The sequence below is a fragment of the Callithrix jacchus genome, chromosome 1, assembly GCF_049354715.1.
Source record: "Callithrix jacchus isolate 240 chromosome 1, calJac240_pri, whole genome shotgun sequence".
Taxonomy (NCBI): Eukaryota; Metazoa; Chordata; class Mammalia; order Primates; family Cebidae; genus Callithrix; species Callithrix jacchus.
In genome coordinates, this window is record NC_133502.1 from 190305843 (window position 1) to 190320142 (window position 14300).

Below are 14300 nucleotides of genomic sequence, written 5' to 3' on the forward strand. Positions count from 1 at the left end.
ATAGGGAGCCTGGTCCATTTGTCAGGTGGGTGCTCCAGGCTGGGGTCTACTTCATCCACCCCCTGGCAGGGGCCTGGCAGCCCTACTCCCAGGACATGGGGGACCCATAGTGGGCCCTAAGGTTTTAGTTGAAACGTAAGCATGGGCCAGGCATGGCGCCTGTAATCCCAGCACTTTGGGAGGCTGAGGTGGGCAGATTGCTTGAGCCCAGGAGTTCAAGACCAGCTTGGGCAACATGGTGAAACCCCGTCTCTAGAAAAAGTGCAAAAAATTAGCTAGGTGTGGTGGCATGTGCCTGTGTTCCCAGCTACTCAGGAGGCTGAGATGGGAGGACCACTGAAGCCCAGGAAGTCGAGGCTGCAGTGAGCTGTGATTGAGCCACTGCACTCCAGCCTGGGTGACAGAGTGAGATCTTGTCTCAACAACAACAACAACAACAAAAGAGGTTGGGTGTGGTGGCTCACGCCTGTAATCCTAGCACTTTGGGAGGCTGAGGTGGCGAGTGGAACACCTGAGGTCAGGATTTCAAGACCAGCCTGGCCAACATGGCAAAACCCTGTCTCTACTAAAAATGCAAAAATTAGCTGGGGTGGTGGTGGGTGCCTGTAATCCCAGCTACTCGGGAGGCTAAGGCAGGAGAATTGCTTGAACCTGGGAGGCAGAAGTTGCAGTGAGCAGAGACCATGCCACTGCATTCCAGCCTGGGTGACAGAGCAAAACTCCATCTGGAAAAAAAAAAAAAAAAAGAAATATCCCAGCACTTATGGAGGCCGAGGCAGGTGAATCATGAGGTCAAGAGATTGAGACCATCCTGGTCAACATGGTGAAACCCCATCTCTACTAAAAATACAAAAACTTAGCTGTGCATGGTGGCGTGTGCCTGTAATCCCAGCTACTCAGGAGGCTGAGGCAGGAGAATTGCCTGAACCCAGGAGGCGGAGGTTGTGGTGAGCCGAGATCGTGCCATGACACTCCAGCCTGGGTAACAAGAGCGAAACTCTGTCTCAAAAAAAAAAAAAAAAAAAAAAGAAATAAAGAAAAAGAAACATAAAGCATTTAGGTTAGATATAAAGCAGGACTTTCTGCCAGTGTAGATGCGTGAAGGAGGCTGAGGTGGGAGTGTCAGTCCTGCCAAGACAAGGGAGGGACCCAGATCACGGAGGTGGCAGATTTCTGCTCAAATATAAAAGAGCTTTGAATGATCAGAGATGCCCAGAGAACAGAGGAGCTGCCCCAGAAGGTGGTGAGATCTGCGTCACCTCAGGTGTGCAAGCAGGGACAGGGTGGCCACTTCGGGAAGCTATAGCTGAAGGGGCCCAGACCTGAAAGTTCACCATCTCGTGGCTTCTCAAGGTCCTGTCCAGCCTTCTGAACTTGGCTTTATGACGATGTCGCCAGAGGAGAATGGGAGAAAATAAGTGATGGTTCGAATCTTCCCCATCCTTCCTACCGCCTGATTTCTTCCACCCTCCAGGCCTGGGCTTTCTTTCTTTTTCTTTTTTTTTGAGGCAGAGTCTTGCTCTGTCACCCAGGCTGGAATGCGGTGATGCGATCTTGGCTCACTGTAACCTCCACCTTCTGGGTTCAAGTGATTCTTCTGCCTCAGCCTCCCAAGTAGCTGGGATTACAGGGGCCTGCCACCACGCCCGGCTAATTTTTGTATTTAGTAGAGATGGGGTTTGACCACATTGGCCGGGCTGGTCTTGAACTCCTGACCTTGTGATCCACCCGCCTCGGCCTCCCAGAGTGCGGGGTTACAGGTGTGAGCTCCATGTATGGCCAGACCTGGGGTTTTCTAGCTGTGCATTCAGCTGTTCGGGGCGTGGAGTGCCTGCCATGCTATCTTGTTCCTGCCTCCATGCCTTCTCCCTCCTTGATGCCATTTCCCTACCCACCTTCTCTCTTCTCATCTCAATCCCGTACAAGCTTTCAATGCTCAGTTCAAGTCTCTCTCCTTTGATGAGGCTTTTCCCTGAAGAGTCCTGATCTGAAGCCCACTCTGATCTGGCAATAAATCCATCCCACCCGCAGTGCTGTCTGGCTCGCTGAATTCACACCTATACGACACCTCTCAGCCTGTTGTGTGCTTACATGACCTTGCCTTGTAGTCTGCTTATAAAGGCTTGTCTTGCTTCCTTAAATAGATTAAAAGCTAGAAAGGGGTGAATATTTGCTGGACACCTACTAAGTGCCAGGCACCATGCTAAGCCCTTTAAAGATGGTTTGCATCTTGCAAACTGTGAACCTTTATCCCCATTTCACAGATGAGGCACCTGAGGCTCAGAGATGATAAGGGGCAAACACCTTGTCACCACCCTCAGTCAGGAGGCAGCAGAGCTGGGATCAAACCCAAGCGGACCTTTCTCTAAAGTTGTGCTGTCTGCCAGCATGGAGGCGGGGATGCCCAGGGCAGCCCTCAGCATCCTCCTGGTACCCCTCACCACACATTCTCCAAGGAGGTGGAGAGGGCTGCGCTGGGCAGCCCAGCGTGACAACACCTGGGCAGGGGTTGGGAGCACGGGACTGTACTGGGGGCTGCTGCTTCCCAGCAAAGTAACCTTGGCCAGGCGGCTCATCTCTGGCCTCAGTTTCTTCATCAGTAAAATGGGGGCAAAAGGGTGAAACTCCAGGTGGGTTTTTTTTTTTGAGATGGAGTTTCACTCTTGTTGCCCAGGCTGGAGAACAATGGCATGATCTCGGCTCACCCCAACCTCCGCCTCCTGTGCTCAAGCAATTCTCCTGCCTCAGCATCCTGAGTAGCTGGAATTACAGGCATGCACCACCATGCCCAGCTAATTTTGTATTTTTAGTAGAGATGGGGTTTCACCATATTGGTCAGGCTGGTCTCAAACTCCTGACCTCAGGTGATCCGCCCGCCTCAGCTTCCCAAAGTGCTGGGATTACAGATGTGAGCTACCACACCTGGCCTCCAGGTGGTTTAAAGAGGTGCCTAGCACATAGCAAGCACTCACTAAATGCTTCCTGAGTTGTGAGCCAGTGAGTATACCATTTGGCCTGCATTGGGGAGAGTCTTGGTGCCTTTAATTTGTCTGGCTAGATGTAAATGAACAAATAAAAGGTGGTTATAACCTTGAACACTCCCTCTACACAACCCACAGCCCTTGAGTGAGAGAGGAAGGGAGACAGGGCTGAGGAGCATAGCATGAGGGAACTGGTGGGACAGGGTCCTGGGAAGTGGTGAGGCCGAAGCCTTTGGAGCTGGATGAAGAGGCATCTGTTCCACCTGGAGACCCTCTGGGAAGCCTTCCTGGAGGAGGTGGCCTTTCAGCCAAGCCTAGGAGGTTGGGAAGAAGGAGGGGTGTGAATGAGAAGTGGGGAGGAGGCAGCTTGGGCCCTGGAGCGACCTTTAGAACTGGGTTCTAGCTCAGCTCCACTGTTTAAGAGCTGGGGCCTTAGGTGGGTGACCCCTCATGAGGTAGCAGGGTGAACACCCCCGACCTGGATCTCAGTGAGAAGCCAGGGTGGAACGTGGCAGAACAGACACCTGGGACATGGGGATTGGCAGTAATGTCCCCCCACTCCTTTTTATGCATGACGCAGCCCCTATGCCAAGGGGTCAGGACCCTCCCCCAGGCACGACCCTTAATTTTAAGGAGCTGGCCCCGGGCTGGGGGCTTCGTACTCCCTGGGGAAGGGTGGGAGCTCATCAGCCACCCCCGTAAGTCTGTCTGTCGCCTCCACGCCTCCCCCCACTCCAGCGTCCCGCGCCTGCAGCTTTCCCCGAAGACATTTGGTGTCAGTATAAGGACGGCTTTTCCTCGCACGCGGCGCTGCTCGGTCTCGCCGCCGCCGCACGTCCCCGCACCGCCAGGCGTTCGGGCTCCTCCGCAGCCCCAGCCGCGCGCAGACCCCGCGCCTCGAGCCCGGGGCCGGAGGCGCGAGCCGAGCCGAGGTGGGCAAGGAACCCGCCCGGCCCCGCGCTCCCCGCCGCGCCGGTCTCTCCCGGACACTTGCCCCGCCGCTCGGTCCCCGCAGCACCCGCGTCCCCGCCCCGGCCCGGAGCGCCGCGCTCCCGCCCGCCGCCCGCCGCCCGCCAGGAGCCTCGCCATCCCTACAGCTCGCCCGCCTCCTCCCGCCATGGCCCGGGCCCCCGGGCCCGTCGCCCCCCGCCCGCCGTTCCCCGCGCCCCGGGGGCTCAGCTGATCTTGAATTGGCGGGGGGTCGGCTGGCGGGGCTGGGGGTCCCTCTCTATCGCCGGCTTCGGGTGGGGACGCGTCGTCCCGGCATCTCGAACCTGGACGACCCCCCGCGGCCTGGCCACGTCCATGCCAAGGTAGGTGGGGGCGGGGTGGGGGGAGGAAGGGAGGGCTCCGCTTCGATGCCAGTTTCTTGGCGCGTTGGCCTCTCTCTTCACTGGGGCATTTATTTATTTATTTCTGGGGACCAATTCCCCCCACCCGCGCGTGCCCGTCAGGTGAGCCCCCCATCCCGCGCCTTCGGGGCCATGCCTTGGGAGGAAGGACAGGAAACTTTGACCGGTCCCCTCTCCAAGGCCACGAAAGTTCTCTCGGTGCCAATACTGAAGCCGGCTGAGCCAGCGCTGCAGAAATTTATTCAACAAGTCAGGCTGCCGGCCGGGGCCCGGGCTGTCCGCGCATCCGACTGCCCCTCCGCAGCTGCGGCTGCGGGCAGCTGGGCCAGAGCTGGTGCCGGTGTCCGGAGGGCTGAGCTGGGAGCGCTGGCCCGGGAGCGCGGCAGCGGAGGGCGCTGGCTCGGGGAGTCCCGGGCAGGGTTTAACTTTCCTGGAGGCGGGGGTGGCGGAGACCCCCTCCTTGGCCAGCACCCCAGTGGGGCGGAGGCCTCACTGCATGAAGCCAGGCCAGGGTCGGAGGAGCCGGGACTGTAGGGGTGAAAGGGACCCTCCGGAGGCTGGAGGTGTTATGTAATGAGTGTTCATGTTGATTGGGTGCTAATTGCCTACTGGGTGGTGTTGGGGAAGGCTGTGGGGGACTAGAGGGCTTGGCAGTGGTGAGGAGGCCTCTTTTGGGGGAAGTCAGGGTGCCTGGGGGAGGGGGCTGTGGTGGGGCCCAGGCTGAGGCCTCAGTCAGCCCCTCTGCTGGTGTCTTTCTTCCCTGTCAGGGCCCTGGAGGCTCCTGAGCTGAGGAAGAGATTGGGGTCTGAGAAGACCTCTGCGCTAAATTCCGGTCCTGAGGGTCTGTATCCTGGGTCCAGGTGTGTGTGTGTGTGTGTGTGTGTGTGTGAGAGAGAGAGAGAGAGAGAAGGAGCGAGCACTGGAGTGGGCCTGCGTATCTGCCGTGTGTGGTGTACTGGGGTCTGATCTCCATGTGAGGAGAGTTCTCGCTGGAGAGCTCAGATTGGCCTGGGGAAGTGGCCAGTCCATCCTCTGTCTCTCACCACCTGGAAGATTCACCCCACAGAGGGTAGCACCACCTCAGGGCTAGGACACTGTGTGAACAGGGGTGTGGGTCTGTGGCCCAGCCCAAGGGAAAGGTTTGGCTTGAGGTGTGGGCCTGCCTCCCCACACCCCATCTTCAGGCCCGGCCGGCACCTGGTCACCTCTTATTTCTGAGACTCCTCTCAGCCCTAAGGACTCGCTTCTGGAACTCTTGTCCACCCTTCAGGACAAACTTTCTGTTCAGGATTCAAGATCCAGGGCTGGGTTGGGGACACCCCAGGAGTCTAGGGACCTCCCGGTTCCCTTCCTGCCTCCACCATCAAAGCAGAAACAGAGGGAAGGGACATCAGAGGGTGACAGGTCAGGATAGGACAGGGTGACACTGAGCAGGGGCCAGGTCTGGAGCTGCAGTGTGGGGAGGAAGAGGAAAAGGTAAGGAGTGTGCCTGGAGGCTGTTGAGCTGGCCTGGCACCAAACCCATGAACCTGCCCACACCCCCAGAGGGCCGAGCCCCATGCCATGCCCTCCACGCTCTCTTCCTGGCTTCGCAGAGCTGCCGTGTCATCCCAGGGCTCATGATGGGAGGCTTGGGGAAGGGGCTGCAGGTCTGGCTGGAGGCCCCTTCCACTTTCTTTTGACTAAGGTTCTCTTCCCGCTTCTTCCCCATTCCTCCCTCCCTACCCTTCATGTCCCCCCCAACCCCATTTCAAGCCCTCCCTAGGAAGCTGGGGCTGCAAGGGCATCTCCCAGGCCCACCAGGGGGCGCCAGGCAGTCCTTGGGTCCCTGCAGGTTCCCCTTGACCTTGGGTGGTGAGGTAGGGGTGGAGGGTGCTGCGAGAACCCCCTCCTCTCTCACCCTCTCTCTGCTGCAGACATCCTGCCCCTCCTGAGCCCACAGCCTTGCTGGGAGCAGTTTCGAGGACCGCAGCCTCTCTGTGGTTCTGGAGCCAGGTCCCCTCCCTGAGCCCACCAGGGTCACCACCTCCATCTCCCCTCCCCCAGTCTCCCTCATCACACCCCCTCTGTGGCCCTCTCTGCCACCTTCACCCCACACCCCAAGTGTGGCTGCCCTGGGCTTCAGCCTCCAGGAAGGGGCTCTCAGGCCAGTCTGTTTCTGGGCATCACTCTGTCCCTCCCCCACCGTAGTGGGGCTCCTGCCTTCCCTCCTCCATCCCCCCACCAGTTCCTAGCACTTTCCAAGGTAATCAAACAGGCTCCTGTGTGGTTCCTTGATGCGTGGCTGTCTCCACTTCAGCGGCTGCCTTCTAAAGTGTCTGGAAAAAGGGGATGCTGAGCTGGGTGTGGGGGTCTGGAGAGTCCCCTCTGGGTTGCAGGGAAAGCAGGGCACCCTCCCTTCTCCTCTGTCGTCAGCTCTCCCCCTGCTACTGCTCCTCTTCCGCACCTGTCCTCCAGTCTCACTTCTTTTTTCCAACCTGCCTCCTGTTATTTGCTGCAGGTTTTCTTCCCATATATTCCTAGGACATGTCCAGCCTTAATGCCCAGTCAACTCTTGTGCCTCCCGGAGTCCTGGGTCTGGCCTGGGGACTCAGAGAGCCCAGGGAGCTGTGTATGCCCTGCACACAGTGGGCATGTGGACTGTGGATCTCTGGGAGTGTCTGAGTGTGTGGGTCTGTGGGTCTCTGGGTCTATGGGTCCAGGGATCTATGAATCTGTGGGGTATGTGTCTGTGGACCTGTGGATGAGTAGACCCATGTGTCCGTGGGTCTGTGAATCCTGACATCCAGGAAGATGTGAGTCGAGTCTCTCCCCTCACTGTGGCTGCCAGTCTACAGAGGGAAGAAAACAAATCAGATTTTCTGATTTCCTTTTCTCTCTTGTATTTATTCTTCACGTACTGTGTTTCAAGCCCTGTTCTGGTCGCTGGGGGACACAGCAGTGAGAGGAAGGGAACAGACAAAGCCTGCCCTCTTGGAGCTGCTGTGCCTGTGCCTGTGGGAGAGGATCCAGGCCTCCCCTGCCAGGTGCTGTGTGGGGATGTGGCCATGAGTCCTGGGTTCCACTCTTGCTCTGGGATTGGAGCACCCAGACTGTATTTGACAGGTCAGGGGTGCAGAGGATTTAGCATAGCTTGTCTGGAGACCCTTGTGAAAGAGCGGGGTGCTTTTGGGGCTCCCTGATAGGAGAGGAGGAGAAGGAGGACGTGGTATCTCAAGGGTGGAGGTTCTGTGGACTCCGTGGGCTCTTCAGGGCCAGGTTCAGTGCAGACCTGGCCCTGCCTCCCAGACCTTCTCCCTCATCTCTGAGGCTCCGCCTCTGCCCACTGCCCCGTTCTCCTGGACGCTGACCGGAGCGGTCTAGGTAATGGTGCACATAGAGAGCAGTGTTAGGGTCTTCCCTCTGCTGCCTGCTGCCTGCCCTGCCCTGTTGAGCAGCGAGGATTGCATCCAGCCCTCTGTGGTTCTAGGGTCTTAGGCGCCTTTCGGGAAGGGCATAAGCTCTGTCCCAGCTAGGGTAGAGATGAGCAAGTCCACAACCACAGCAAGAGGATCAGGTCACTGGCATCACAGGAGCATCCGCTTCTTATAAAACTGGGATAATACCTTCCACCTGAAGGGATTTTTGTGACTCAGACGTGTTTCTGCAGCACCTAGCATGGGGTCTCGTACAACGAAGCTCTTTTTCTTTCATGAAATTGCTTTCCAAATCTTTTTCCCCATTTGCGATCTGGTTTTCGTGGTAGAGAAGCATTGTCTTCTGCATTTTGGCAAGAGGAAATGAAGCTTGGGGAGACCGTGTGCTGTGGGGAGGGCGGAGCTGGGTCCTTGAGCTCTAGCCCTGGGACTCCTGATCCAGTGCTCTTCCTGCTGGACACCCCTCCCTCCCATCAGGGACCACGTTCATCCTGATTTGCTAGCTGAAGTAAGACCCAAGGCCCTAATTACTGCAGAGTGAGTAAAAACTGATCAGCAGAAGCGCCTGCTGGGAGATGTTCAAACACACTGATGGAGGTTCTGACACAGCCGTGCTTGCTGCACTTGTCATAAGGTTGAGAGCTGGCTGAAAACAAACAAATGACAGTGCCTGGTGACAGATACGTGGGCAGGTACGGGGTGGGGGCAGGTGGGCTGCAACCTTTTGTCCACAGTCTGGCCTGGACAACCCTTTAAAACTGGTGACCTGGAGCTGGACCACCCAGATCCAAATCCCACCTCTTTCACTAAGTAGCTCTTGACCTTGGGAAGATCCTTTAACCTTCCAGTGCCTCAGTTTCCTCACCTACACGGTAGAGAGAGCAAAAGCACTTCTCAAAAACTTACTCTGCCTGGCATATCATAAGTACTCACAAATAATGTCGCCTTTGATTCTCGTTGGCTGTCACGGGAGGGGTCGCTGACTGAACCCACTCAGTAGGCTGCAGAGCTGGGAGGGCCAGCTGTTCATTTTTGTGACAGGTCTGAGATGACTATCAGATGTGGGCAGGCTCAGCTGACCAGACCAGAGCAATCTTTTTGTCAGGCCATGCAATTGGGGGGCCGCACTTCAGCCTTTCCTCTTTAGGCTGAGGAGCTCTGGCTCAGCTCAGCTTCTCTGAAGAAGATCTGAGGGGATCAGTGGACCACATGACCCGCAGGTGCTGCAGTAGGACTGGGTTGCCAGCTGGGCCCTGATACTCCTAGTCTGCATCAGGAAAGGCCAGAATCAGGCAGGTAACCTGTCTGCTGTGCTCTGGGTGGCTTGATGCAAGTCCGATCCTGCCCAGGCAGAGGAAAGGGGGCAGAGTCGAATGTGACTGGGGAGGGGTCCCAGGGAGGCATGCGATGTGGAAATTGTCACCCAAGGAATGGTTGAGGGAGCTGGTGACAAGAGGCCTGGGGCAGATGAGGCTCTGGGGTGGGCGGGCTGTTGTCATGTGTCTGCAGGGCTGTCATGCGGAAGAGGGAGCAGATAGAGGGTTCCAGGGGCTCTGGGAGGCCGGCTGGAAGATTCTGGAAGGCAGGCTTCCCGCAGTCTCACAAAGGCTTTTCTGCAGACCACCAGATGCAGGCTTTGCATTGGTTTGTATGTGTGAGTGCCTGTTGTGTCTGTGTGTGTGTGATTGTGTATACATGTCTGTATATTCTGTGTTTGCATATGTGCCAGTGTGTGTCTGTGTGATTGTATTTGATCTGTGTGATTGTGTGCATATGTATGTGTCTGGGTGTGTGATTGTGTGTATTTGTGTTTGTGTGAGTTATGTATGTGTCTGTAAATGGGTGTTTTGTGTGTTTATGTGTCAGTGTGTGTGATTGTGTGTATGTAGGTCTGAGTATATGTCTTTGTGATTGTATGTTATGTGTGTGTGATTGTGTATGTGTGTGTGTATTCTTTGTGTACATGCATGTCTGTGTGTGTCAGTGTGGGTGTATGCTATGTGAGTGTATCTGTGTGATTGTGTATATGTATGTGTGTGTATGTCTGCATGTGTGATTGTGTGTATGTGAGTGTGTGTATCTGTGTGAGTGGGTACCAGTGTATCAATGTGCCATGTGTGGTTGTGTGTGTGTGTCTGTGTGAGTGTATGTTATGTGTGTATGTCTGTGTGTGAATATGTATCTGTGTGTTGTGTGTATGGTGTGTAATTGTGTGTCTGAGTGTATACTGATGTAACCATGTGCCGTGTGTGATTGTGTGTCTTTTTGTGTCTATGTGTGTTACGTGTGTATGTCTGTGTGTGATCATGTGTTTGTGAGTGTGTGTGTCTGTGTGTGTGTTGGTATACCCATATGCTGTGATTGTGTATCTGAGTGTGTGTTATGTGTATATGTCTGTGTGTAATTGTGTGTGTGTGTGTAATTGTGTGTCTGTGTGTCTGTATGAGTGCATGCTGGTGTACCCATGTGCCAGGTGTGATTGTGTGTCTGTGAATGTCTATGTGTGTGTGTGATTGTGTCTGGAAGTGTGTTGTGTGTATGTCTGTGTATGTGTGATTGTGTTTATATATGTGTTGTGTGTGTATGTCTGTGTGTGTGTGATTGTGTTTATGTGTGTGTCTGTGTGTGAGTATGCTATGGAGTGTGTGATTGTGGGTGTGTGAGTGTGACCATGTGATTTTTGTGCTTGTGAGTGTGTTTGGTGATGGATTAGGTCACCTCTGGGCTCTCATTCTTTTCAGAGATTCCCCGTTTGAAGACCTGGAAACAATTAGAGTCTAAAACCAGACACTGTTTCTGGGACCCCTGGGGTTCAGGAGTCTGGAACTCCATGGCAGAGGATACTAACAAGGATGGGAGACTGTCGGGGGTATCACTGTGCACCTGCCTAGTGCCCGGTGGTGTTACCCCAGCTCGTCTGCACAGCAGCCCTGCCATGGAGCAGTTGTCTTCTCATTTTATAGACAGGGAAGCTGCAGCACCTGCCAGCTGAGTTGTGTGCTAAGGTGGATTGGTGTCGGGACTCAAATACAAATCTCAGCTTCCAGTGCCCATGCTCTGAAACCCACACTATAGATTCAGGATGATTGTAGTTCATAATTTGGGCCTACAAGGTTCTGGGTGATTCTAAGAGATTCTGAAATTCCTGGATTCTAGTATTTCCTGAACGAATTTGTTGCTTGTTCTTCTAGCAGTGATATTAGCCGGTGTGTGGTTGTTGACAAAGGGATAAATAAGTTGCCTCCCTGTATGAAAGCACACATATGCACACACATATACACACATACATGCACATGCACACACATGTACACACACACGGGGTCTGGGGCCACTAGGCCAGGCCTGAGGTTTTCCTCCACCAGGGCTCTGAGCTCTGGAGACACAGGGCATCCTGACACTGCACTTCCAGGGCTCTGGAGTGCTGGCTGGAAGGTTCTGGGAGGCAGGTTTCCCCACTGCCTTGGGAAGACTTGGGCATCTTGGCTGGGTCAGCAGCTGTATCGCCACTGCCCGATGACTCAGCTTGGGGAGGGCTGTTCCAGGGCACCATTCCCATCCCAGGTTGGTGCCTGGAATGGTTCCGTGCTTGGGCTTGGTAGTGAGCAGACCTGAGTTGGGAACTGATTCTGCCGGTTACCAGCTGACTGATTATGGTCATGGCTGTACTTCCCTGTTCCCCATCTCCCTCTCCATGAAGTAGGAATGAGAATGGCCTGTATGCCATGGAGTTGTGGTAAAAATTGACACAGATGATGCATAAAGAGCTGCTGGCCATTGCTCGATGGGGTCTTGGTGACAGTGGTGACAATAGTGATGGTGGTGGTGATAGTGGAAGTGATGGTGTTGGTGATGGTGTTGGTGGTGATGATGGTGTTGGTGATGGTGATGATGGTGGTGATGATGGTGATGGTGATGTTGGTGTTAGTGATGGTGGTGGTGACGGTGATGATCATGGTGGTAGTGAGGATAATGACAGTGATGGTGATTATTATGGTGATGGTGGTGGTGGTCATGTTGGTGGTGAGGACAATGGTGGTGATAATTATAATGGTGTTGGTGGTGGTGATGATGCTGGTGTTGGTGGTGATGGTGATGGTGGTGGTGATGATGGAGCTAGTGATATTGATAATGGTGATGGTGATGGTGGTAATGATGGTAGTGGTGGTGATGGTGGAGGTGGTGATGATAATGATGGTGATGGTGATGATGGTAGTGGTAGTGATGGTGCTGGTGCTGGCGATGGTGGTGGTGATGGTGATGATGGTAATGATGGTAGTGGTGATGATGGTGCTGTTGTTGCTGATGATGGTGATGGTGGAGTTGGTGATAATGATAATGGTGGTGGTGGTGGTGCTGGTGCTGGTGTTGGTGATGGTGGAGGTGGTGATAATGATGGTGATGGTGATGATGGTAGATGGTGGTGATGATGGTGCTGGTGATTGTTGTGATGATGGTGGAGGTGGTGATAATGATAATGATGGTGCTGGTGGTGATGATAGTGATGGTGCTGGTGTTGGTGATTGTGGTGATGGTGATGGTGATGGCAGAGAATGGGCTGGGGTAGCAGCCCCTGGGGATGACACAGCTGATCCAATACATGCTCAGCCATCCACCAGAGTGCCTTCCCATCTACGTTATGTTGCTTCTTCTTCCTTTTTTTTTTTGAGATGGGATCTTGCTCTGTCACCCAGGCTGGAGTGCAGTAGCACTATCGCAGCTCACTGCGACCTCCGCCTCCTGGCTTCAAGTGGTTCTACTGTCTCAGCCTCCTGAGTAGCTGGGACTACAGGTGTGCGCCATCACTCCCAACTAATTTTTGTGTTTTTAGTAGAGACAGGGTTTTGCCATGTTGGCCAGTATGTTCTCAAATTCCTGACCTCAGATAATCCGCCAACATCAGCCTCCCGAAGTGCTGTGATTACAGGTTTGAGCCACCGCGCCCGGCCCATCATGTTGCTTCTTAACAAGAGCCTGTTGAAGCAGGTGGGAGGAAGGCTGAGCTTTACAGAGAGGAAAATTGAGGCTCCAAGAGGCTGACAGAGTCAGAAATGGGAGTCTGTGTTCCAGACACAGCAAGCTTCTGCTCATATCCCTGCTCCTGGAGGCCAGCACAATTGCCACACTGCCGCTTGGTGGGCCACCCATGGGAAGGAGTGTCAGGGTGAGGCCCTGGGAGCACTTAGAAGAGGGAGACTCAGGGATGTGGAGGCAGCTCAGACTCTGGCACCTAATGGACCTGAGTTTGAATCCACCAATGCTGTCACCTAAGGCAAGTCTTCTAGTGTCGTGAGGCTCCATCTGCAAACAGGTTGGAGCCCAGGGAGGCCCAGATACCAGTCCCCTCGCAGCTTCCAGCCATGGGCACATAGGTATCTGGGATAGGAGCTGGGCCACAGACACAGGAAAGAGAGATTTCTGGACTGGACTGCGGGGCTTTGGGAGTGGGGAGTGGATCAGAGAGTAGTGGCCTGCGAAACAGCTAAGGAATAGGTCAGAGGGAGATGGTTGGGTGGTCACTGGGAGCAGATCAGAGGGTGGAAGCTGAGTGGTCACTGGGAGCAGGAATGGGAGCACGTCAGAGGGAGCAGGTCAGAGGGTGGAGACTGGGTGGTCGCTGGGAGCAGATCAGAGGGTGGAGACTGCGTGGTCACTGGGAGCAGGTCAGAGGGAGGAGGCTGGGTGGTCACTAGGAGCAGGTCAGAGGGTAGAAATGGGGTGGTCACTGAGAGTAGGTCAGAGGGTGGAGGCTGGATGGTCACTGGGAGCAGGTCCGAGGTAAAGGCTGGGTGGTCACTGGAAACAGATCTGAGGGTGGACACTGCAGGGTAGGAGTCGTGGTCAAGGGTGTGGTTTCTGGGAGTCCCACAGTGAGCGGAGAGGTGTGAGGACAGGGCAGCAGCACAGTGTGGCAGTGTTAAACAGGTCAAGAGAGGCAACAAGCACGTCAGTGCAAGCGACGTAGCCCAGAGCCAGGAAGGGGGTAGTTTTGTGTAGTCCTAGAGGCCGGGGCAGCTCTTTCTACCTGTGCGGTTTCAGGAAGGATTTCAGCAATGCTGGGCGAGGGTTGTGGGGTGTGCCACCGCAGTCCGTGCAAGGCCAGGTGCTTTACCTTGAGAATAAACCTCAAGCCAGTCCCTTCTCCGTCTTCACCAGCAGCCAAGGGCAGGCCAACCTAGCTCCTCCTGGCCCTTCCTGCTCCACCCCTGCCCCTTCATCCACTGTCCTTTCAGCCCCTAGAGAGATTGCTTAGAAACAGACCACAACACATCACTCCCCTGCTTAAAACCCACCTGCAGCTTCTACTGAACTTGGAATAAAGCCCACACTCCTCTGTGTTCTCCCTCGGGGCCCTGCTGAATTCTTTGGTTTCATCCACTGCCCTGCCCTAGGCTCAGCCTCACTTTTTATTTTTGAGACAGAGTCCTGCCCTGTCACCCAGGCTGGAGTGCAGTGGCAAGACCTTGGCTCACTGCAACCTCCGCCTCCTGGGTTCAAGTGATTTTCCTGCCTCAGCCTCCGGAGTAGCTGGTGTTACAGGCAGGTGCCACCAT

General features: G+C 55.0%; 1 protein-coding gene across 5 annotated transcripts in view; it reads left to right on the forward strand.

Moving 5' to 3' along the window:
- The first annotated feature begins 3756 nt into the window (after window positions 1-3756).
- The window catches only part of CACNA1I (calcium voltage-gated channel subunit alpha1 I), a 128155-nt gene continuing 117611 nt past the window's right edge, over window positions 3757-14300 (forward strand). For 4 of the 5 annotated variants that reach the window (XM_054239086.2, XM_054239089.2, XM_078334371.1 and 1 more), the window contains exon 1: window positions 4334-4435. In XM_054239086.2, the coding sequence (XP_054095061.2) occupies window positions 4340-4435 (96 nt within the window). In that variant the 5' untranslated portion in view covers window positions 4334-4339. Of the gene's footprint in view, window positions 4295-4333; window positions 4436-14300 lie in introns of those variants that run through there. The other variant, XM_054239090.2, reaches the window with a different exon arrangement.